At 37.0% G+C, this 24,091-nt stretch overlaps 1 protein-coding gene across 1 annotated transcript in view; it reads left to right on the top strand.

The window, feature by feature from the left end:
- Nucleotides 1-24,091, top strand: part of TTN (titin) — a 242,809-nt gene that overhangs the window by 9,409 nt on the left and 209,309 nt on the right. Inside the window, exons 7-40 of the mRNA XM_074829250.1 lie at nucleotides 1,270-1,558; nucleotides 1,771-1,923; nucleotides 2,408-2,527; nucleotides 3,559-3,696; nucleotides 4,510-4,647; nucleotides 5,131-5,268; nucleotides 7,701-7,976; nucleotides 8,089-8,208; nucleotides 9,307-9,588; nucleotides 9,864-9,929; nucleotides 10,406-10,664; nucleotides 10,971-11,031; nucleotides 11,145-11,357; nucleotides 12,085-12,227; nucleotides 12,881-13,086; nucleotides 13,201-13,431; nucleotides 13,992-14,236; nucleotides 14,926-15,149; nucleotides 15,264-15,428; nucleotides 15,515-15,683; nucleotides 16,201-17,891; nucleotides 17,989-18,270; nucleotides 18,544-18,810; nucleotides 18,952-19,224; nucleotides 19,332-19,595; nucleotides 19,696-19,956; nucleotides 20,480-20,740; nucleotides 21,270-21,533; nucleotides 21,626-21,886; nucleotides 22,056-22,316; nucleotides 22,736-22,996; nucleotides 23,084-23,225; nucleotides 23,315-23,480; nucleotides 23,685-23,916. Of these exons, the coding sequence (XP_074685351.1) occupies nucleotides 1,270-1,558; nucleotides 1,771-1,923; nucleotides 2,408-2,527; nucleotides 3,559-3,696; nucleotides 4,510-4,647; nucleotides 5,131-5,268; nucleotides 7,701-7,976; nucleotides 8,089-8,208; nucleotides 9,307-9,588; nucleotides 9,864-9,929; nucleotides 10,406-10,664; nucleotides 10,971-11,031; nucleotides 11,145-11,357; nucleotides 12,085-12,227; nucleotides 12,881-13,086; nucleotides 13,201-13,431; nucleotides 13,992-14,236; nucleotides 14,926-15,149; nucleotides 15,264-15,428; nucleotides 15,515-15,683; nucleotides 16,201-17,891; nucleotides 17,989-18,270; nucleotides 18,544-18,810; nucleotides 18,952-19,224; nucleotides 19,332-19,595; nucleotides 19,696-19,956; nucleotides 20,480-20,740; nucleotides 21,270-21,533; nucleotides 21,626-21,886; nucleotides 22,056-22,316; nucleotides 22,736-22,996; nucleotides 23,084-23,225; nucleotides 23,315-23,480; nucleotides 23,685-23,916 (8,522 nt within the window). The remainder of the gene's footprint in view (nucleotides 1-1,269; nucleotides 1,559-1,770; nucleotides 1,924-2,407; nucleotides 2,528-3,558; nucleotides 3,697-4,509; nucleotides 4,648-5,130; nucleotides 5,269-7,700; nucleotides 7,977-8,088; nucleotides 8,209-9,306; nucleotides 9,589-9,863; nucleotides 9,930-10,405; nucleotides 10,665-10,970; nucleotides 11,032-11,144; nucleotides 11,358-12,084; nucleotides 12,228-12,880; nucleotides 13,087-13,200; nucleotides 13,432-13,991; nucleotides 14,237-14,925; nucleotides 15,150-15,263; nucleotides 15,429-15,514; nucleotides 15,684-16,200; nucleotides 17,892-17,988; nucleotides 18,271-18,543; nucleotides 18,811-18,951; nucleotides 19,225-19,331; nucleotides 19,596-19,695; nucleotides 19,957-20,479; nucleotides 20,741-21,269; nucleotides 21,534-21,625; nucleotides 21,887-22,055; nucleotides 22,317-22,735; nucleotides 22,997-23,083; nucleotides 23,226-23,314; nucleotides 23,481-23,684; nucleotides 23,917-24,091) is intronic.

Raw genomic sequence — 24,091 nt, 5'->3', positions numbered from 1 at the left:
GTTTTGAAGGTAGGCAAGGTAAATGTGGTTACAGAAAAATGAAGTTTAGCTCTGCTGTATAAAAGGACTTGAGAGGGGAAGTGAGGAATTTGAAGAGCAGGGTGATCCCAGGAGGTCTGTGCTGAGAGGCCGGTAAAGAGAAGAATCCTTTGGAAGTCCTGCAGTTTCAGCATCCTGAAGCACCAGCATCATGGAAGGAATGGCTCCAAGCTGAGTGCTCAGAAGAGCCCCATTTAAATTGCCAGAGCTAGGTATGCTGGTGAACTTTGTCCCACTGAGAATAACTTGCAAGGACAGGAAGAAATGGATTGATAGTAACTAGCAATAACTAACAAACTGCATAGATGAAAGAATAATTCAATAGTGCCATCTAGAGTGCATATGGAACTAGAAGTTTGTACTCCCCTGCTAGTCAAACCCCTTTTAGAAATACAATACATTAGAAAATAAATCCAAAAATTAATATGATGCTGCTGCCCCCTACTGCTGCAATTTGTTAATGTTACCTGGGAAGTACAGCATAAAAAAATTCCTCTCAAAGAAAATCCAAGTTAGAAAGCCTGTAAAGCATTTTGAAAAATGGTTTAAAACTACCTGCTAGGATTAGAATTGATTGTTTGGAATATCAAAATTTAGAAACTAGCACTTTCAAAGTGGCTACCAATTATTTTGGCTGAGATTTGTAAATGTAAGTATGGGAAAAAATATAGGTCCTGATCTGAGCACATGTACGGATGACTTGTGGAAATGAGATGTGGTGCAGGAGTAGATACAGTTGTTTCTAGATAACTGCCACATGGTATTTTTACAAAGAAAAGTTACACCAATCATTTTGTCTCTCTACAGAGACCAGACCACAAACATAATATGTAATACTCACAGCCTGTAAGCCTTTTATATTATTCCTATTAGGAGAATTAAGATAGAGCAAATGGAAATTAATAATGTATTTTTATATTTTAAATATATGTGCTTCAGTGAAAATTGCCTCTGACATTTGCCCTTATTTCTGTTTGGAAATCTAACTAAGCTACTACAGAAATGTGTCACAGTTATGAGTATGACAAAAACACACGTTAGACATAATGTTAAAAACAGATAAGTGTAATTTATAAGTAGAACACCTCAAAAACTTTTTAAAAGTTAAACTACAAAGTACTGAAGAATACCATAAATGGGGAGTGAATTCAAGTTCAGGCTGAAGTTGTTTGTTTAGTTTTCCCTGTATGACACTAAATTAATCGTATTAATACCTTATTTCTTCATTAGATCAGTTTCTCCGGCGGGAAGAATCTCCACCTCACCTATTAGACCAGTGAAATCTCCATCTCCAATCCGTAAAACACATGTAGTGACAACAGGTGGGGCCGAAGTCCTTCCTCCTTGGAAGCAGGAAGGTTATGCTGCAACCACAGAAGCCCAGATGAGGGAAACAAGAGTATCTACAAGCGCTACCCAAATAAGAACTGAAGAAAGATGGGAGGGGAGATACGGGGTCCAAGAACAAGTTACCATTAGCGGTGCTACTGCTGGTGAGGTGGCGGCTGGTGCTAGAGAGGTAAAGTCTATTTTTTGGAAAAAGCATTGGTTTTACTCTATGTGCTAAATGGAGTCCAAGAGGCTGTGTGTAAAAACGTGTGTGTATCTGCTGTTGAGTGAGTTCTGTTGCAAATATTTAAATACTTTTTTGCAATGTTCTGTAACTTGTTTTGTGCTTCTTCTGAATGTATGCAAAACATGAAAAAATGTCTTTTGATGTGACTAATATAGGTGAGAAAGGACAGTGAAAAAACAGCAGCTGTTGCTACGGTTGTTGCTGCTGTGGATCAAGCCATGGTGAGAGAACCACCTCCAGGTGTTGTAGAGCAAACTTCTAAAAGGACAGCAATGACTGCAGTCCACGTTCAACCTGTTCGGGAGCAGGTAGAAATAGAGCACAGACACTCTATGATTGCCCCTTTATCCCTTCATCCAACATGCAAACAAGGCATGATTCACTGTGAGGAATTAACAAGATATTACCCAGTGCACTGCAAAAGCATGCATACTCGTATCGAGCATCTGGACTGTAAAGGAATGCTCATGGATCACTTATTCCATTGCTTTCCATCATAGCAGGATTGAACTAATTATTCTTAAACTGCTTTTAAGTTTAAGAATGCCTTCTATGAAAGTGTTCCTGTATTCTCCCTTGTCATTTATTCTCTAACATTATTCTTACACTGATGAAGTTTTTCCTCTAATACCCTATTTATAATTTCCCCACTAGGAATAAAATAATTCTCTCTTAATATTTTTCCTTCACTACCATTCCTCTCTTATTTTTTCTTCTCCTCTTCTTTTGATGACCAATTTGTTAAAATGAATTTTAAGGCTTTGTTTTTTTGTTTGTTGCTGTAAAAATCAGATGAGAAAGGAGGCAACGGTAGTAGTTACCAGTGATAAAGCCACAAAACAAACAGTAATATCGAGAACTAGAGAAGGAATTGTTACTTCACAAGAACAAAGGCACATCTCTCATGAAAAGGTGAATACAGATGTTACCAATGACTGTCATACTCTACCTTGTTCAAAATCTAATATCCCATCAAAAAGACAAGCCTATGAACAAGACAAATGGCATACCGTAATATTATTTTCTCCTTTTGTATAGGTTCGCTCTTCTAGTTTACACTATCATTCTGTCTCTCCTTGATGATGACTGTATTTCCTTTTGTATTTCAATTCCATTATTAATACCTAATAATGTTATAGATAAACTTGAAAAACATTAACTTAGAAAAAAATCTATTTTTTGTATATTGTATAGTGATTTACTAGATAGTGTTCTCAACCATTTAAAGAACTGACAAGTAGGAAATACCTCTTAAATTTTCCATATTTTTTTCCTGGTTTTGTTTCTAAGCTTGCCATTTGTAGCCTTCTTGCTTTGTTGGCAGCACTGTGGGTCAGAAAAAGGAGGAAAAACTCATTCTGCATTGAAATAAATTTTGAAAATACTGATGAGTGATTCGATTTCAGATTATTTTAGCATGTGTTTTATCAGATGAATGTAATTTAATGGAAGACCAGCTTTTATAGAGAAATGTTACATTTGCATTCTAGCTGAAATATGTGAAGAAAGTGTAACTTACCTTTAAAGTACCAAGAAACAGAAATCCACCTGGTCAAAACCTTACATGTTTATGTGCAGATTACATCATGAACTTCTTGGCAAAGTGAGAGTTACCCAAAAGTTGTTTTTAACATCCTACACTTTCTCAAACTGATTATGATGCAGGATAGTTTTTCTCTGATCCAATATTTTTATTACTGCTTTCAGTAACAAAGCAAGCATTTGTGGTACGTTTTATTATTTTTATGCTAAATGTATTTATGTTTTATAAAAAGTCTGTTTATGTTGTAATTGTTGTTTCCAGACTAGATGATTTTGAAATCCAGAGTTTGTCACTTTTCCTCTCTTTCATTTGTATCTTCTTTTCCAAATGTATTGAAAATCACATACCTTATAATTTTAAACAGTATATCATTTAAACTTCTTTATTTGTAAACATTCAGATAAGAAAAGAACCAGAGAAAACTCCACTACCCACAGCAATAATTGCCACAGACAAAGCCAAAGAACAAGAAAGAATATCAAGAGCTAGAGAAGAAATATCTACCAGACATGAGCAAGTGCACATTGCTCATGAAAAGGTAAAAAATGTTACAGATGTTTAAATCATTGTTACACTCTAATAAGTTCGTAAAACCTCATTTTTCATTGAATGTACTAAAATCTTTGCTCTGCGTTTTTATGAAGAGAAGATTACAAACTGAAAAATTTATAAAGCAAATTATTCCAGGTGTAGGCCCAGCATTGCAGGTCCAATTCTACTGACTTCATAGCAGCTCTGTCTACAGAGGAAGAGCGCAGCTGCCCTTCCTACAGAACCTTTGAGCATTATGGCTTTTATTGCCAGGGCGCTCAGAATTTCATCTGATGCTTAATGACCTTTCCTTTTTGTCTGAAGTTAGATTTCTGAAGATAAATTGTAAAGGTCATGTCTCATCGTATGATACGTACCTATGGAGTTTGCTTTAGTGAAGTTCATATTTGTATGAGGACTGAATGTATCTGCTAGGCCATATTGTGGAATGATTGTTTGTTGGAGTAACCGATGAAATAGTTCCATCTAGCCATGAGAATAAATATTAAGTCAGTAATACTAATTTTTATGCAAATATTTTCTACAAAACATAACAATGATATATCACAATTAACTAGGAAGTAGACAGATTCTTCTCTAATTCACACACAGATTAATGTGATATCTTAATGACTTTGAATACACATCATTCAGCTAGTCTATAACTTGTTCTGTGCAAAGGAATTATTCCATTTCTCAGGTGATGTTTTTCTCTTACTGATATATATTCTGAAACCTTATCCCAGTTTCCCAAAAAGATGTGTAATTTTGGCAACAGGCATAATTAATTACTATTATTTTTCTTTACCATAAAAACTAGATAAGAAAGGAAGATATGAAACCTTCTGTACCTAAGGTAGTAATTACCACTGATAAACCTAAAGCACCGGTCATAATATCGAAAAGTAAAGAAGGAATTGCTACCAAACAAGAACAAGTGAGCATAACCCATGAAAAGGTGAATAGAACTATTAAAACCATATCTGTTTCCTTATCCTTTCTTCTTTACAAACCTTATGTGTCCCTCAAAAAATACTAACTATACATTTCCAGCTCATTTTATCTAAGATTTATTCCACTTACAAACTTTTAGAACTACTGCTAATTAGACTATATTATTCCACCTCTACCTTTCTGTCCTAACTGTTTTCATTAATAGGATGCCCCCAATTCTCTCCTGACTGACCTTTGGAATGGACTGAGTGACTCTTGAAATGCATTTTAACTTTTTTTTTTTTTTTAATCATTAGTTTTATTTAAATAGGTGTCAGGGTGTAACAATACTTACCAGTATACATATAATACAAAGCTGCGTGCAGTGCACAAGGATCTAACCCCTTAAATGTCCTTCCCTGTTCCCAATCCAAAATGCTTTCCCATTGTTCAAATATCTTTCAAGATCATATGTAACTGAAACTTTTATTTCTGCTATACTAATTAGATTAAAAAGGAAGTTAAGAAAACTACTGTAGTTCCGAAAATAATTGCTACTGATAAAACCAAAGCACCAGTCACAGTGTCCAGAACTAGAGAAGAAATTACAGCCAAGCAAGAACAAATTCATCTAACTTATGATCAGGTGAATATAGCTGTTGCAGATGTGAAATGCACTGTTACAATCTGTTTTATCTGCAAACCTCACCTTTTAAGAGTTACTTGGGTACAATGGAATGCCCTCAAATTAATTCATGATAATATACCCATCAAGTGGGATGATTGTCAAGTAACAGAGTCAATGTGATTCTTTCTAGTGATAAAGAGGTTTATTTCCTGTTAGGAAATGCCACAGAATCACAGAATCAACTAGGTTGGAAGGGACCTTGAAGATCATCTAGTCCAACCATTAACCTAACACTACCAGTTCCCATCTACACCATATCTCTCAGCGCTATGTTGACTCTACTCTTAAACACCTCCAGGGATGGGGACTCTACCACCTCCCTGGGCAATCCATTCCACTGCCTAATAACCCGTTCTGTAAAGAAATACTTCCTGACATCTAGTCTAAACCTTCCCTGGCACAGCTTGAGGCCATTCCCTCTTGTCCTATCGCTTGTTACTTCATTAAAGAGACTCATCCCCAGCTCTCTGCAACCTCCTTTCAGGTAGTTGTAGAGGGCAATGAGGTCTCCCCTCAGCCTCCTCTTCTCCAGACTAAACAACCCCAGTTCCCTCAGCCGCTCCTCGTACGACGTGCTCCAGACCCTTCACCAGCTTCGTTGCCCTTCTCTGGACACACTCGAGTAATTCAATGTCCTTTTTGTAGTGAGGGGCCCAAAACTGAACACAGTAATCGAGGTGCGGCCTCACCAGTGCTGAGTACAGGGGTAAGATCACTTCCCTGTCCCTGCTGGCCACGCTATTTCTGATACAGGCCAGGATGCCATTGGCCTTCTTGGCCACCTGGGCACACTGCTGGCTCATGTTCAGCCAGCTGTCAATCAACACCCCCAGGTCCCTCTCTGACTGGCAGCTCTCCAGCCACTCCTCCCCAAGCCTGTAGCACTGCTGGGGGTTGTTGTGGCCCAAGTGCAGCACCTGGCATTTGGCCTTATTGAAAGACTATTGGCCACTTTAAAGACTACAGTCAGATTTCTCTGTGAAAGCCTGCTCCCTACCAATGACTTTCAAGTAATGTTCAAATTTCTGATGCTGCAATCTTTTTCTACAAGATGGTTCCTTGCAATTTTATGGTTGTCAGATGAAACAACCTCCCTCTATTAAGGTTTGAATTGTATTGTTCTTTGTACAATGCAAACTTTAACATCCATTCAAGTCTGTCCAGTTTATTACTTCTGACAATCAGACGCTTGTTGACACAGTTTTGTTCCAGTAGGACTCCCACAGCAGAAAAGCTTTTCTATTATAATACAGCCAGGAGCTGTCATACGTGGAAGAATAACATAGTTGCCAACAGCTTTTATTTAAAGTCTATCTATCTACTTTGTTAGAAATAGTATGGTACATTCATAAAATACCTCTATAAAATATAATTAAAAGAGCATAGCATATAAAATTCACTCAGAGAAGTCAGACTGATAAGAGTTACTTGTTAGATAATGTAAAATAGGGCCAAATTCAAGTTAGTATAAACAATAATTGTGAGATCTGCAACGATACCGAATAAGAGGTCCCTATTACCTAAATAACTGTAAACAATCACATTTTTGCCTTGCTTAAGTTATTTTAGTTTAAGGTGATAATGATTTTAAAATCAGCATGAAATTATCTATTAGTTTTTTTCCCATCTACAAGTCATACTTTTCATATGATCTGTTGCTACATCGAGATCAGTTATGACAGTAACAATAAACACTAGTAGTAATCATCCTATTACCTGCTGTTTGCTGACTGGGCAGAAATTTGGATCCTGATAACATAGAAGTTGACAGTATTTATCAGTTATTAGAAACAAAAAAGAGTCCTGATATAAATGCATTCTTTCTAATTTCTCAGAAAGCTCAGTTTTTCTTCTTTTGTAAAATCATGTAAAATAGATTAGCGCTGAACTAACAGATATGCCTGCGGTAAAATTTTTTATGGGTATATTCCTTAGTAAATACATTCACATCAGATAATAGACACATTCTCTACATTTTTAGTAGCATCTAACAGTTATATGGAGCTGATGAGCATACTGACTTTAAATTTATGTGCACGTTTATGTACCTGCTGTACTCCTAGACAAGTAGCCATAAATGTGACTATGGAGTATTAAAAGTGGGCTTGCATACAAATATTGATATATGTAAAGCACAAAGGCATAGCTCTATGTTCTGAATATGCACAGACAGAGCTTAGAAAAAAATATGTCTATATTTGAATCTACTGTGAAGTGTATTTATGGGTGAACACATTTGATGTTTACATTATTACTTTTGCGTATCTATGCACTCTTTCTTTGTCTGGAATATACATTACTGAACATTGTATTTATAAGTATTTTCCATATATGCAAGCCTTTAGTATAATGATGAATATTTGTATAAATTCTGCCAATGTTATCTGTAGACTGAAGCTGGAAAAAAGGCTGAAGCTGTAGCTACAGTTGTTGCAGCAGTGGATCAGGCACGTGTTCGATCACCCTGGGAACCCGAACAAGCAGATGAAGCTTATGTAAAGCAGAAAACTTTGGCATATGGCTATAAAGAGCATGCTGTAACAGACCATGCTGCTGAGGCCCCAGCAGAACGTCATGTTGTCACTAAAGAAGTTAAAACTGTCTATGTTCCTCCTGAGAAACATATCGCAGCTACTGAAAAGAAGGAAGTTCAAATATCAACAGAGGTTAGACTCGGTTTACGTTGCATTCTTTTCCAAAACTACGTCCCAGTGAAATCTGTTTCAGTTTGGAGAGCGGCATCACGTTCTCAACAATTTTTTTCATTGCTTTGCATAGATAAAAAGAGCAACAGAAACTGAGAAAACAATTCACGTTGAACACCCGCGACCCCGCACAGCAAGTCCTCACTTCACAGTCTCCAAAATTGCTGTTCCTAAACCAGATCATACGTATGAGGTAAGAAGTGAAAACTGTAACCAAGAAGACCAGTGTGCTTTTTTATAATAACCAGTAGGTCACCCATTCCAGTTGGTTTTTCCTCCCCTCCAGTATGGTGCTTTCCTAAGAAGAAGAGTTGTATGCTCTCTGCAGTTTTTTCTGTTGTCTTATTTGAATAATAAAAAGCAGTGTTATAAACAGACATATGGACTGCTAAAGTGTGATTTGTAATTATTAGTTATTTAAACAAGCTTATCATCTGTTTAAGGATGCAGCTTCAATACTTCATGTCATGCAGAGAAATTGTCAACATTTGTCATGCAACTTACGATTTTTAAAGAGCAGAAGTATCCCTCTACAATCTTATTATGTGCATCAGCTCACTAGCAAGTTGAAAACAGTGCTTCTTTCTTCCTTGCAGATTACAACATATTAACCTAATTTTTGAAATAGAAAAAATCCAGACTGCATAATATGACACCATCCATTTTTAATGTTATAGTTTCCATTCTTCTGTTTGACTCCTTCATATAATATTGAAAGTTCCCATTTAATTAATTTCCTCATTCAAGCATACTTTCTCTCTTCACCTGGAGTTTAAAAATGAACTGTTTTTCCCCTCAAACATAATCACACACCATAAAAAGTGCCTAAAATATTTTTTGTTAAAGATTTATGTATGTTTTCCAAAGTTATTACACCTACAATAGCATTTTGAAATCTCTTTGGTTATTTTAATCACCGACAGTTATGTAATTAGTAGTATTGTTTATTGCGGTATCAGTCAGATTAAATGGAAAGCTAGGGCCTCAAGTGAATAAATTTAGAGGACATTTCTCATGGTGCACTTAAGAGCTTCTTGACCATTTAAAGAACAAATTCTAAAGCAGAAACCAAAATATTTGGATGTTAGACACATCAAAAATACTACAAGGATATTATATCTCCAGTGTTCTACTACTCCAGTCTAAAATTAGAATTCATTTTTATATATATACATATCTTCTGCAGTGTCAACAAAAAGTAACTAAGGAATATGCAATCTGCTTGGGAAATTTACTGTTTCCTTTAAAAACAAGAGAACAAAGCTGTAACTCTTTCTCTTCTGTTCTCTAGGTTTCAATAGCTGGATCTGCCATGGCTACTCTGGAAAAAGAGTTATCAGCTACTTCTGCTGTGCAAAAGATCACCAAGCCTGTGAAACCACCTCAGCTAAAGCCACATGAAGTCAGGATAAAAGCAGAGCCAGCCGCCCCTCCACAGTTTCCTTTTGGGGAGGCTGCTGAAGCCTATAAAAGTCGCTATGATGTTGAGACTAGAAAAGAGGCAGGTGTAAGCATTAAAGGTGAAGCAGTGCGGGAAGAACACTTGGTGTTGCGGAAAGAAGGTGAAGCAAAGGTATGTTATTAAGCAAATTTGCGTCACTTTGACTGACTTTCATCTTAAAAATGTAACAGTCTCAGTTTGCTGTTTTCTCATTGTAATTTTCCACTTTTACAGCATTCTGCTGACTTTTATCTCTTTGTTGTTTTACACAAATCCTTCTAAGGACCTAATATTTACCTATGACAAGCAAAGAGCTCTCTTTACCTAATTTATTTTCTTATCTAAATTCTTCTGTTTATGTCCTTGGCTTTGTTAGGTGTTTATTTACTGTTCTTTAAACGTCCTAGGTAACAGAAACTGCCAGAGTTCCTGTACCTGCAGAAATCCCTGCTACTCCACCCACCTTAGTCTCAGTAAGTAATTTGTATGTAGATTAGAGGAGTTACACTATGTTTTTACCTGTTTTGTATTTTAACTTTTACCTTTGAAAACCTGACCATGAAAATTTGGCTTTATGTAATCTATCTCTGTATTAGACTGACTTAGACATACAATTTATCTCTGATACAGACTATTCTCAATGTCTGTTATGGGGGTGATTCTTCACTATTATGTCACATAGTAGGTTGACCTTTTCTGCAATGAAACAATTTCTCACCATGATCTGCATAAACATCAATGTACCTTTTCATTTTCTGTTAATAACAGTAATGTTCAGAGATCTCAAATACAGTTTCAAATACTTCCCTTCGGAAAATATATCTTTTTTCCTGGGTATGCTGCTGAACAGAACACTGTTTTGAAGTAGGCATTAAATTTTCCATCCAAATAGGTTTTAGTTGTTTAGTAGTGAAAATATATACTGACTGTGATATTTTTTGTCATACAGGGCCTCAAAAATAAGACTGTGACTGAAGGCGAGTCTGTCACTCTGGAGTGCCATATCTCTGGTCATCCTCAGCCTACTGTGACATGGTACAGGGAAGACTACAAGATTGAGAGCTCAATGGACTTCCAGATCACTTTCAAAGCAGGGCTTGCTCGCCTTGTGATTCGTGAAGCATTTGCAGAAGACAGTGGAAGATTTACCTGCACTGCTACCAATAAGGCCGGGAGCGTCAGCACATCTTGCCACTTATATGTGAAAGGTATGTATATTTATCATTGTAGGAAGATTATAAATTTTGTTAGCTACATATTACTTGTAATGTAATTTAGACATTTTGTCAGCTCCCAAGTAGAATATATGCCTTGAATTGTATTCTAGGACTGTTAGTTAACAGGGCTGGAAAGGCCAGTTATGGCCTGATAGATCCTCTTGCTTCCTCAGTGGAAGTACCTGGCCCTCTGAGTCAACTAACTACTTAACCTTCTCTCTCTTTGTGTTGACTAAACTCACTGCTTAAGCACTATTAAAGGATTTTAAGATCCACTATATCATATTTGCCTTGCAGTTTCAGAAGAAATTGAGACTCGAGAAACCATTTCTGAGAAGGCTGTTACAGAAGAGAAACGGTAAAGTTATTTTCCTAAACAGACTGCTCCTACTGTGGTCATTAGTTTCTTGAACTCTGTTTGTAAGAGCTTCATACATCAGCTCACTAACTTGCACTGAAATCTTATTTCAGCTATGCGGAGACAAAGGACATTGTAATGGAAGATGTCTCTGCTGCAGCAGAGGAAGTATCAGGAGAACCCATACCTCCTTTCTTCATAAGAAAACCCATAGTACATAAATTAATTGAAGGTGGGAGCATTATTTTTGAATGCCAAGTAGGGGGCAACCCAAAGCCACATGTCTACTGGAAAAAAGGTGGAGTTCCTCTAACGACTGGCTACAGGTACTTTGAATACAATGCACAATAACTATTTAAACATAACTTCTAAGAATATTTAATTGACACTACCTTAGTTTTGATTCCCTTACTGATGCTGAGCCAAATAACATCACTGATTTAATGAAATTTTATTTTTGAAATGGAGAAATCGTAGGATCCTGTCTTAATATGAGGCTTTAGAAGGCTGATAAGTTTTAAAATATATTTTAAAACTTATATAATTCAAAATACCATAAAATGAGCAATGCTACATATCCTTAAAACAAATCAGGAAGAAGTTTTGAGTTTGTTTTATTCTGTCTATGCAGTGTTTGCATTCTGTCTATGCAAATATAGAAAGCAACACACCTTCTAACAGAGATAAATACATTTGTAGCATTCTTGAAATATATTGTGCTATAATGACCCATATTAGGACAACCTATATGCACACAGCAGATACCATTTTACTGTGTCTAATAACTGGATCTCTGATATTTCAGTACTGCTGTTTGCATCCCATTTATTTTAGTGTCAACAGAAAGAAAATAGACCTGTACTCTAGTTTCAGCATGGTTACTTTTCTTACACTGTTCTGCAGATTCATTGAGTGAGAATTGCCTGCAGAAGTTTCTCTTTTTTTGTCTTGTACAAGTTAGGATTCTTGATTAATTGTATAACTGAAGGCAAGTTCACTAAAAAGTCTGTTCATCAGAATTATAGAGAGCTTGTGCTTTTATGTTTTCTATAGATACAAAGTGAGTTACAAAAGAGAAACCGGGGAATGCAAACTTGAAATTTCTATGACTTTTGCCGACGATGCCGGAGAATATACTATTGTTGTTCGTAATAAACATGGAGAAGCTTCTGCAACGGTCTCCTTACTAGAAGAAGGTACATTGTAGATTAAAGAAATGAGAAAAATATTTCTTAAAATTAAGTTTAAAATGGAAATACATTTTAAATTGTGCTGCAAAGTCTTTGCAGCTTAGTTTGGTCAGTTCAGGAATCATAAAGGGAGATCTGGTGGCTCTGTTTCTGCAAGATGGAGTATTTGACATCAGGTTTTTGAAGCCCTTAAATTCTTTCCTAGGATGTGCAGCTATAGGAACCTTCTTCTGTTGATGTCCATAACAGTCTACATAACATAATACATTCAGAGAGTGATGTGGGGAAAGGAGGTTAATCGAGTAATAGGTTGTTCTGTTACAGGGAAAGAAGCCAAGTTAATTTTTTTTTAGTTGTCCTTGTAAAAATGCATGAAAGTTTGAAGGAGACAGAGCCACAGTGAAGAAATTGTAAAATAGTCTCTACAGGTGCTTCCACTTTGAGAACCAGAACACCTAAATAAATTCTTACCTGTTTATAAAGCTCATCTGAAGACATCGGTCTTTGTATTTTATTGCTGTTTGTATTTTATTAGCTAAAGAGAGAGAAACTCTGCTTGAATCACCAAAAACAGTAAAATAAGTTTGTACTTGTTTTCTCTATTCAATCTAGTAAAAACCACAAAAACTTATCAAAATCAATGTGTTTTTAATTCTTAGCTGATTATGAAACCTACTTAAAATCGCAACAAGAAATGATGTACCAAACTCAGGTGACTGCATATGTACAGGAACCAAAAGTGGCTGAGGTAGCCCCAGCTATTTCATATGGTGACTTTGAAAAAGAGTATGAAAAAGAGCAAGCCCTAATTAGGAAGAAAATGGCAAAAGATACAGTGATGGTCAGAACTTTTGTAGAAGATGAGGTATGTCTACCACGCCATACTGATTTTGTATACTTACATTTTACCAGTACAAATCACTTCTTTACAAGGTCACTATCTGTCACACAGAACTAATGGTCTTGCTTTTCTGTATAGGAATTCCATATTTCTTCTTTTGAAGAAAGACTTATCAAGGAAATTGAACTCAGAATTATTAAAACCACCTTAGATGAACTTCTTGAAGAAGATGGAGAGGAGATGATGGTTGATATTTCTGAATCTGAAGCTATAGAAGCAGGTTTCGATTTAAGATTAAAGAATTACAGAACCTTTGAAGGGACAGGAGTTACTTTCCATTGCAAGACGACTGGATATCCATTACCAAAGGTACCCCAGACTTGCGTGACATTAATCTATTTAAAAAACTATCTGGTGCTCTACTTGAGAAATCCCTTAGCATCTCATTGTCAGACATTCTACATTCTGCATAGAAAACAACAAATCTCAAAGGAAATACAGTCCTTTTTTTTCATATCAAGCTGAATTTTCCTTTTGTCACTTAATAGAATAGTATTAGGTTGGTTAGCCAGTTCAGAGGTACATTAGATTTACCAGTTAAGTTGGTCTTGCTTCTGAGTATCTCATAAGTTAGTCCACAAAAGTGGGGAACACAATAGCAAGTCCAGTGTAGGTCGCTTTGCTCTACATCAAAATGGGCTTTATATCTGTTTGTAGCTCCAAAATTCATCTTTCAGGATACTGTGAAAATGTGTTGCTTTGGTCTTACTTATTTCCAGTAAAAATGTTGATGTTAACACAAATATATGGGGTGTGATTATGCATCAGCTGAAAAAACAGGAAGTAAGAATATGTTGTATGCGTGAGTTATTATGGATCTTTGTCTTTAGGAGAGCTCACATAGTATTCCACTGTTTCTTTCCATACAGATTGCATGGTACAAAGATGGTAAGCGCATAAGGCATGGAGAGCGCTACCACATGGAAGTTCTGCAAGATGGCAGTGCCAGTCTGCGTTTGCCTGTTGTTTTACCTGAAGATGAAGGAATTTATACTGTCTTTGCCAGTAATATGAAAGGAAATGCCATTTGCTCAGCAAAACTCTACGTTGAGCCAGTTGCACCCACAGCAACTCCAGGTTATATGCCAGGACCAGAAGTTATGAGAAGATATAGGTAGGTACACAGTAATATATAGATTTCATGAGACTTCAGTCTGCTGTGATAGTCCAAAAACTCCTTACAGAGCAGCCAAACAAGTTACTAGAGTCTGCATACATCTAAAGAAGTTCTAAATGCTGTTTTCATGGTTTATATTGATTCATGTGCCAACTATTTGTCTTATTTGCCTTCTTAATGAGCAATGCTGTTCCCAGAGTACCATCATTCACATGCATATCCAGCCACAGTATCAGATTTACAACCTCAGAAACCATATTTCTTTCTTAAAGTACTCAGGTGTTGGAAAAAAATTCTTCTGCACTTGGAGTTTTAGTACTGTGTGCAACTCTTATTTCCCGCCCCTTGAAATAGCTGTATTTCTATGACAGAAAAAATCCAGCATTGCCATGTGCTGTGTTCTGTCTCCATATACATACACACACATGCACAAATGTACAGAGGATTACATCCATATCTGTACAGTATCTAAAACCCAAAATTTCCCTGGCTCTGGTGTATCTTAATACTATTCAGCTGTACAAATTCCTGTCAAAAACCTAAAGAAAAGTGACTACAAATAAAAATTAATTTTGTCACATTTTCTCATACAAATTCGTTAACCTCTTTAAAATAAATTATGCTAAAGGCAAAAGTTGAACTCTGTTTATCATGTCATACACATCTGTCTTATCTTTTCCTTCCAGATCTCTTTCTCCACGCTCTCCAAGCCGGTCTCCTGCCCGCAGTTCTCCTTCTCGCTCTCCTGCCCGCAGATTAGAAGAAACTGATGAAGGACAACTAGAGAGATTATATAAGCCAGTTTTTGTGCTGAAACCTACATCGTTTAAATGTTCACAGGGACAAACAGCAAGATTTGACTTAAAAGTTGTTGGCAGACCTATGCCAGAGACATACTGGTTCCATAATGGTACATCAACCTCATTGTTGTCAACAAATAATCTTAAAACCAATCTCATATGCATTTTACGTCTTGTTGAGACACTGTTTTCAGTGTAACTTTCTTTTTCATGCATGTCTGCAGGTCAACAAGTGGTTAATGACTACACCCATAAAATAGTGATTAAAGAAGATGGAACCCAGTCACTGATCATTGTTCCTGCTATGCCTGATGACTCTGGAGAATGGGCTGTAATTGCTCAGAATAGGGCAGGCAAAGCTTCAGTCTCAATGACACTGAGTGTGGAAGGTATCTACTGTGCACGCTGAGGAGTGTTTATTAAAAACCATGGTTATGTCATTTCCTCTTGTGATATCTTACCCTTGCTCTTTCAGCTAAGGAAGACCTAGTCAGACCACACTTTGTGGAAAGGCTGAAGAATGTTAGCGTAAAGGAGGGCTCCAGACTGGAGATGGCAGTAAGAGCTACTGGTAACCCTAATCCTGACATTGTATGGCTGAAGAATAGTGACATCATTGTGCCTCATAAGTACCCCAAAATAAAGTAAGCATTTTTAATTTCTTTAAATAGTAAAGGAGTTCCTTTCCAGAATCACCATTCTGCAAAGTGCCTCCTACAGTGTGCTGAACACCCTTGCTTCCATACAAGGGATTCACTAAGGGCTTAGTCCAATGGCTACTGAAACTGCTAACAGCTTTTGCATTGCAGCAGGGCTAAGAGATATAAAATATTTTGTAAGACTCACTCCATTTTTTCCAGATAGTGTATTTTGTATTCTGCAAAGCCAATGCTTTTACATCAGAGATTTAGGAACCTTTATCCGTCTCTGATTTTGAAGTCCTCTGCAGGCAAAACTGCCATTGAATTCCAGGCTGGTTTTTATTATCCTTATCTGTTTAACTCTTAGGCACTGCACTCATAAACATGAATAAATGTAAACAACATGTTTAGTTCCTCCAGAGATTTGCCTTTGGAGGCTTTGACCTAATTTTGGAGAAGGGCAAAAGTGAATGACAAAGAAGTACAAAAAAGTTTAAATAAAATCATTTTAATATTTCAGGATTGAGGGAACCAAAGGGGCAGCTGCCCTTAAAATTGAATCTACTGCCAGGCAAGATGCTGCATGGTATACTGCTACTGCTATCAATAAAGCTGGGCGAGACACTACTCGGTGCAAAGTAAATGTTGAAGTTGAACATGCAGAACCTGAACCAGAAAGGAGGTTAATCATTCCAAAAGGAACTTACAAAGCCAAGGAGATTGCAGCACCAGAGTTAGAGCCTCTCCATTTGCGTTATGGTCAGGAGCAGTGGGAGGAAGGAGATCTATATGACAAAGAAAAGCAACAGAAACCATTCTTTAAGAAAAAGCTCACATCTTTACGGCTCAAGCAATTTGGCCCAGCACACTTTGAATGCAGGCTTACACCAATTGGTGACCCAACCATGGTGGTGGAGTGGTTGCATGATGGCAAACCCTTGGAAGCAGCTAACAGACTCCGCATGATCAATGAGTTTGGGTACTGTAGCCTGGACTATGGAGTAGCCTATTCCAGAGATAGTGGAGTGATCACTTGCAGGGCAACTAACAAGTATGGTACAGACCATACATCTGCTACTCTGATTGTGAAGGATGAGAAAAGCCTTGTGGAAGAATCCCAGTTGCCAGAAGGCAGAAGGGGACTGCAGCGAATTGAAGAGTTAGAAAGAATGGCCCATGAGGGTGCTCTTCCTGCAGTTGCAGTGGACCAAAAGGAAAAACAAAAACCAGAAATTGTTTTGGTTCCTGAACCTGCAAGAGTCCTGGAAGGTGAAACAGCACGATTCCGCTGCCGTGTGACTGGCTATCCTTTGCCCAAGGTCAACTGGTACCTCAATGGACAGCTTATCCGTAAGAGCAAAAGGTTTAGGCTCCGTTACGATGGAATCTACTACCTGGATATTGTGGACTGCAAATCGTATGACACAGGAGAGGTGAGAGTCACGGCAGAGAATCCAGAAGGCTTTATTGAACATAAGGTGAAACTTGAGATCCAGCAGAGGGAAGACTTCAGATCTGTTCTTCGTCGTGCTCCTGAACCCAAACATGAGCCTGTAGTGACAGAGCCTGGAAAACTTCTCTTTGAGGTACAGAAGGTAGACAAACCTGCAGAGGCAACAACCAAAGAAGTGGTGAAACTGAAAAGGGCTGAAAGAATCACTCATGAGAAGCTTTCGGAGGAATCTGAAGAGCTGCGTAGTAAATTCAAGCGTAGGACAGAAGAGGGCTATTATGAAGCCATCACTGCTGTGGAACTTAAGTCTCGCAAAAAAGATGAATCATATGAAGAAATGTTAAAAAAGACAAAAGAAGAACTTCTTCACTGGACCAAAGAGATCCCAGAGGAAGAGAAGAAAGCACTTCCTCCTGAAGGCAAAATCACCATTCCAACGTTCAAACCAGAGAAGGTTGAGCTTAGTCCAAGCATGGAGGCTCCCAAGATATTTGAACGAATTCAAAGCCAGACTGTAGCTCAGGGGACAGATGCACACTTCCGTGTGAGAGTGGTCGGCAAACCAGATCCTGAGTGCCAGTGGTTCAAAAACGGTGTGCAAATTGAAAGGACTGATCGTGTGTATTGGTACTGGCCTGAAGATAATGTTTGTGAATTAGTCATCAGAGATGTGACTTCTGATGATTCTGCCAGCATCATGGTGAAAGCAGTCAATATAGCTGGTGAAACTTCTAGCCATGCTTTCCTGTTAGTACAAGGTAATTTAAATTCTCCTACCTTTCTGTTACTGCTTATCATAGTGTGTTAATTCTATATGGTCAGTGCACTGTTGATTCACTGCATATTGTTTTGCAGCCAAGCAGTTAATCAGCTTCACCCAGAAGTTACAAGATATTGTTGCTAAAGAGAGAGACTCCATGGCAACATTTGAATGTGAGACATCAGAACCCTTTGTCAAAGTGAAATGGTTTAAGGATGGAATTGAGATTCATTCTGGAGACAAATACAGGATGCACTCAGACAGAAAGGCTCATTTTCTTTCTGTGCTAGCAGTTGAAATGTCTGATGCTGATGACTACAGCTGTGCACTGGTAGAAGATGAATCCATAAAAACTACTGCAAAGCTTACTGTTGAAGGTGAGAAGCACACAGCTCTGTACCATGTAGTACTGTCAAAGTGAAATCAGCTTCAGGAAGAAATAAAACAATTTAAACTGATGTCTAACGCACTAAGAAATGTTCAAGCTGCTTTCATATTCTTGGAATCCAGTATGAAAGTTTGGAGATATATTTATGTAAAATGGTTACGCTGTAGATATATAAATTTCCTTAGGCTCATTTAGTAAGAAATGTTTTCATCAGGGGCATCTAATCAAGCTTATTCATGAATGTAATTATTTTTGCCTGTAGGTGCTGTGGTTGAGTTTATTAAAGAACTTGAGGATGTTGAAGTACCAGAATCCTTCTCAGGCGAACTTGAATGTGAGGTTTCCCCAGAAGACGTGGAGGGGAAATGGTATCATGGTGATGTTGAACTCACTTCTAATCATAAATATGTGATTACATCCCGCCGTGGTCGCCAAATCCTCACTATTAAAGATGTTAATAAAGATGATCAAGGAGAGTATAGCTTTGTTGTTGATGGGAAAAGGACTCACTGCAAACTGAAGATGAAGCGTAAGCATTTCTAATACTTATATTGTCTATGTATTATAGATTCTATATATTATAGCTATATCACTATATCCCATACTGCCTTAATATTCAACATTCTTCTTATCTGTTATGAGGATTAACTAACTTCATTTCATTCCACAGCTCGTCCCATGGCTATACTTCAAGGACTTACTGATCAAAAAGTTTGTGAAGGAGATATTGTACAACTTGAAGTTAAAGTCTCCTTAGAAAATGTGGAAGGTGTCTGGATGAAAGATGGTCATGAAATTCAATCAAGTGATCGTATTCACATTGTGTTGGATAAACAGTCACACATGTTGCTGATAGAAGATGCAACAAAGGAAGATAGTGGAACTTACTCTTTTAATGTTCCTGGTCTTGGACTGTCAACCACTGGACAGATCACAGTGTACAGTAAGTCATTATCATGATTTTGAAGGTGTGTTTAAGTTTTAGATCCTTTAGGATTACTTCCTAAAGGCATAGGTTTTTTCATGATTAATATTTTTTTAACTTGACAGGTGTGGAAATAGTGGTGCCTCTAAAAGATGTTCATGTAGTTGAAGGAACAAAAGCTATCCTCGAATGCAAAGTTTCAGCACCTGATGTGTCTTCCTCCAAATGGTACCTAAATGATCATCAGATAAAGCCTGATGAACGTGTACAAGCTGTATGTAAAGGCGCTAAGCAGAGGCTAGTGCTTACCAGAACCCATGCATCAGATGAAGGACATTATAAACTAATGGTTGGCAAAGTTGAAACAAGTTGCAATGTCACAGTTGAAAGTAGGTTTCCTTTAAGATGCACAGTTCTTTGTGAAATTGCTTCTTTAAATGCAAAACTGTGGAAACAACTAATATATTTGTAATGTATTTTTTTCAATAGAAATTCAGATTATTAGAGGTCTTCATGACATCACCTGCACTGAAACACAGAATGTATCCTTTGAAGTCGAGCTGTCTCATTCAGGAATTGATGTAATTTGGCATTTCAAAGGCCAAGAAATAAAGGCTGGTCCTAAATATAAAATTGAAGCACGTGGCAAAATACATAAATTGACAGTGGTGAAGATGATGAAAGATGATGAAGGAGAGTATGTATTTTATGCTGGAGAGAAGAAAACATCTGGAAAGCTCATAGTAGCAGGTTAGTAGGGTTAAAGTCCAAGATTTTTACTTCACTGTGACTTAAAACCAATGTTCAATACACTGTATTTTATAATTGTAGCAATTCTGCTGCTTCTGTACTTTTTTTTTTTCTTTAATTTATCTTTTTTCCTATGTTCTTGCTTTTTTGTGATTGGCATAATTTGAATTCAACAAAACTTTTAAGTAAGTGCTAGTATGTTTTGCTAAATTGGAGCCATACTATGGAATGCTGTAGTATGCTTTTGACATCATTAATTAAAAAAATAGGTTTTTGTCTTGAATGTTCAGTATACATGTGCTGATAATAAAAATAATAAATGAGAATAACTAGGATAGAAGTAAGAAACATATTTTTGTGATGTTCAGGTCACATTCTATTCTTGATATTTCAAGTATATCTATAGGCATGCTGCAAATTATGGCAAAGAATTCCAGCATCTAGTTTTCACTTGGCTGCATTTCCATATGGGGGAAAGTTGAACAGCAACACAACAAAAACATGTGCTTTTGCTTCCCAACAGGTGGTGCGATTTCAAAGCCCCTTACTGACCTGACTGTGGCTGAGTCCCAGGCAGCTGTTTTTGAATGTGAAGTGGCAAATCCTGAATCAGATGGCCAGTGGCTAAAAAATGGTAGACCATTACCTATGACAGATCAGTACCGTTCTGAATCTGATGGTGTAAAGAGAAGGCTCAAGATCCCTGTCACGAAACTGGATGATATGGGTGAATATAGCTATGAAATAGCAAGTTCAAAGACATCTGCCAAACTGAAGGTTGAAGGTCAGTATTTTTTATAACTAACTGATGTCTTTAAGATGTCTTTAAGACTCAGTCCAGTATCACTCACTGTGTCTTGGGTCAGGCCCTAAGATACAAGCATATTTTGCTTCATATTTTGAAAATATTTTTATATGATGCGCTTTCTGAGGTAGCAAGCTGTGAGAGACCTTCATCTGAGCGGGACGTGACACAAGCTTACTGTATTTTGGAGTCTCCATACTTGGAATTTAGCATGGTATTTTAATAAAAACACATTTTACTCAAGGTACAGGCTAACAGGTAGAAATTCTCTCTTTGCTAGTTGTGCAGTAAGCATATCAAATGAAAAAACCCTGTTTCTCATGGATGCTACAAGTTAATGTTCCTTTTTGTGTTCCAAGCACACTATTTCAGTGGAAACTGTATAAATCAATATATACATACTAGATTTTAAAATTAAGCACCATGATTCAGTTTTATTAAGTTTATTATATTTACTATAATATTTATTTTTGGTCTGTTTTGTTAAGTGGATTATTTTTTTTCCTAGCTGTTAAGATAAAGAAGACACTAAAGAACTTGACTGTGACAGAAACACAGGAGGCAGTTTTCACTGTAGAACTGACCCACCCTGATGTGAAAGGAGCTCTGTGGATTAAAAATGGTGTTGAACTTGAATCAAATGACAAATATGAAATTTCAGTGAAAGGAACTGTTCACACACTGAAAATCAAACACTGTGTTGTCACTGATGAGTCTGTTTATAGCTTTAAGCTTGGAAAGATAGGAGCAAATGCCAGACTTCATGTGGAAAGTAAGTCAATCTGGTTTGAATATTTGCTTTAATGTGTGGTTTGAAATTCAAATTAAACACACTGCTGAATCTTGCTAAATTTTTTCCTCAAGCTGTCAAGATCATCAAAAAGCCAAAGGATGTGACTGCTTTGGAAAATGCTGTTGTCTCCTTTGAACTGAGTGTATCCCATGATACTGTACCAGTCCGATGGTTCCACAAAAACGTTGAGCTTAAACAAAGTGATAAATACAAGATGATCTCTCAAAGGAAAGTTCACAAGCTTATGCTGCATAACATATCTCCTGCTGATGCTGGGGAATACACAGCTCTTGTTGGGCAAATTGAGTGTAAAGCAAAACTGTTTGTGGAAAGTAAGTATTGTAAGTTTGTAAGAAAGTAATTATATGAATTGCTAGACCAACTCATACTGAACAACTTGAACTGACACTTCATAGCCTGTTACCCTTGGTTTTTTGCAGTCTTCCACACACACTGATTTTTAAAAAAACTTTTCTTTTGTCTTTTATTTTCCCCTCTTAGCCATACACATCACAAAGACCATGAAAAATATTGAGATTCCTGAGACCAAAACCGCCTCTTTTCAATGTGAAGTTTCTCATTTCAATGTGCCTGCTGTCTGGTTGAAAAATGGTGTGGAGATTGAAATGAGTGAAAAGTTCAAAATAGTGGTCCAGGGGAAACTCCATCAGCTCAATATCATGAACACAAGCAGTGAAGATTCTGCAGAATACACATTTGTCTGTGGAAATGACAGAGTCAGTGCAACTCTGACTGTAAAACGTACGTAAAAATTAAATTAGCCAGAATAATTTACAGTTACCAATAATAGAGTTTGTGTTAATACATGCACTTGGTGCAATTCAGATAAAACCAGCACTGTTATAAAGGAGTTTTCAAATAACCCTAAACAGCCTCAATTACATTTTTAAGAGATCTAGAAGCTGTGACCTTGAAAGTTTAGGCCACATGCCTAAACTCCAAGTCACCATAGCAGACAGAATATGGGTTCCTATGTCATTTGGAAGTTTTGGGAAATTTAATTGTAGTTGATTCTGGAGACGGAGACTTCCTTTTAATTATAACAAAAATCAGAATCTGTCTTAAAGAATTTTAATAATCTCTGATCCAGTTAACATGTGTTTACAATAAAGCAAAACAGAACAAAAAACCCCGAACCATGTCCATTTCTTTTCTTTTAGCCATCCTGATTACCTCCATGCTAAAAGACATCAATGCCGAAGAGAAAGATACAATAACATTTGAAGTTACTGTTAACTATGAAGGAATCTCATATAAATGGCTAAAGAATGGGGTAGAAATAAAATCAACTGATAAATGCCAGATACGAACAAAGAAGCTCACACACTCCCTCTCCATAAGAAATGTGCATTTTGGTGATGCTGCAGAATACACTTTTGTTGCTGGAAAAGCAGCTTCATCGGCCACTTTATATGTGGAAGGTATTTGCTGTCTTAATTGGTATATTTAGTGACTTCTAGTGGCTTAAATAGCATCATGGCACTCATACTACTTTTTTTCTGCCCTAGCTCGTCACATTGAATTTAGGAAGCATATTAAAGACATCAAGGTTGTGGAGAAGAAGAGGGCTATTTTTGAGTGTGAAATTTCAGAACCTGACATTCACGTCCAGTGGATGAAGGATGGACAAGAACTCCAGATTGGTGACAGGTGAATGATTGCTTCTACACCATATTGACTTTTGTTATGTATTTTCTTCCAGGAAATAACTTGCTCATTTTCTTTTCTGATGTCCTTAGGATGAAAATTCAGAGAGAAAAATATGTCCATCGTCTCATCATTCCTTCCACAAGAATGTCTGATGCTGGTCAGTACACTGTAGTAGCAGGTGGAAACACATCCAGTGCCAATTTGATAGTGGAAGGTCGTGACATTCGTATCAGAAGTGTCCGTAAAGATATTCAGGTATGGCCTATACAGAAGAATAAATATTTCCTAACTTTGTCACTCAAAGAATAATGCAAAGGAAGTGCAATCATATCTATCCAGCAAGAGTCCTAACACAAAAATCTGTAATCATAAGGTCAGGGCCTTCTTCTAGGAAACTGAAATGTGTGACCATCTGTAAAAACAAAAGCTATTTCTAATATTTATTCTACTTGTTCAAAGGTCATTGAGAGACAAAGAGCTGAAATTGAATTTGAAGTCAATGAAGATGACATTGAACCACAGTGGTACAAGGACGGTATTGAGATCAACTTCCAATATGAGGAAAGATACAGTTACGTGGTGGAAAGGAGAGTTCATCGAATGAGCATCTTTGAAACCACTTACTCTGATGCTGGAGAATATACTTTTGTTGCAGGACGGAATAGGAGTTCTGTTGTTCTCTATGTGAATGGTATGTGTCCCTGCAAACAATGCTTTGACTGTATTTATTACCCTGTGTTGTTCTGATTTCTATATAATTTTTCTGAAATTCTAACTCTGAAAGTAAAATAAAAAAAAAAATTAAATCCAAAGAGAATCTTATGTCTGGAACGCTACCAAAATCCTCATGTACATGGGTGTTCCTT

The sequence above is a fragment of the Strix aluco genome, chromosome 6 (assembly GCF_031877795.1).
Source record: "Strix aluco isolate bStrAlu1 chromosome 6, bStrAlu1.hap1, whole genome shotgun sequence".
In the NCBI taxonomy this organism is placed as follows: Eukaryota; Metazoa; Chordata; class Aves; order Strigiformes; family Strigidae; genus Strix; species Strix aluco.
Note: the sequence above shows the minus strand (reverse complement) of the source record. Positions and strands in the feature narration are given on the sequence as shown.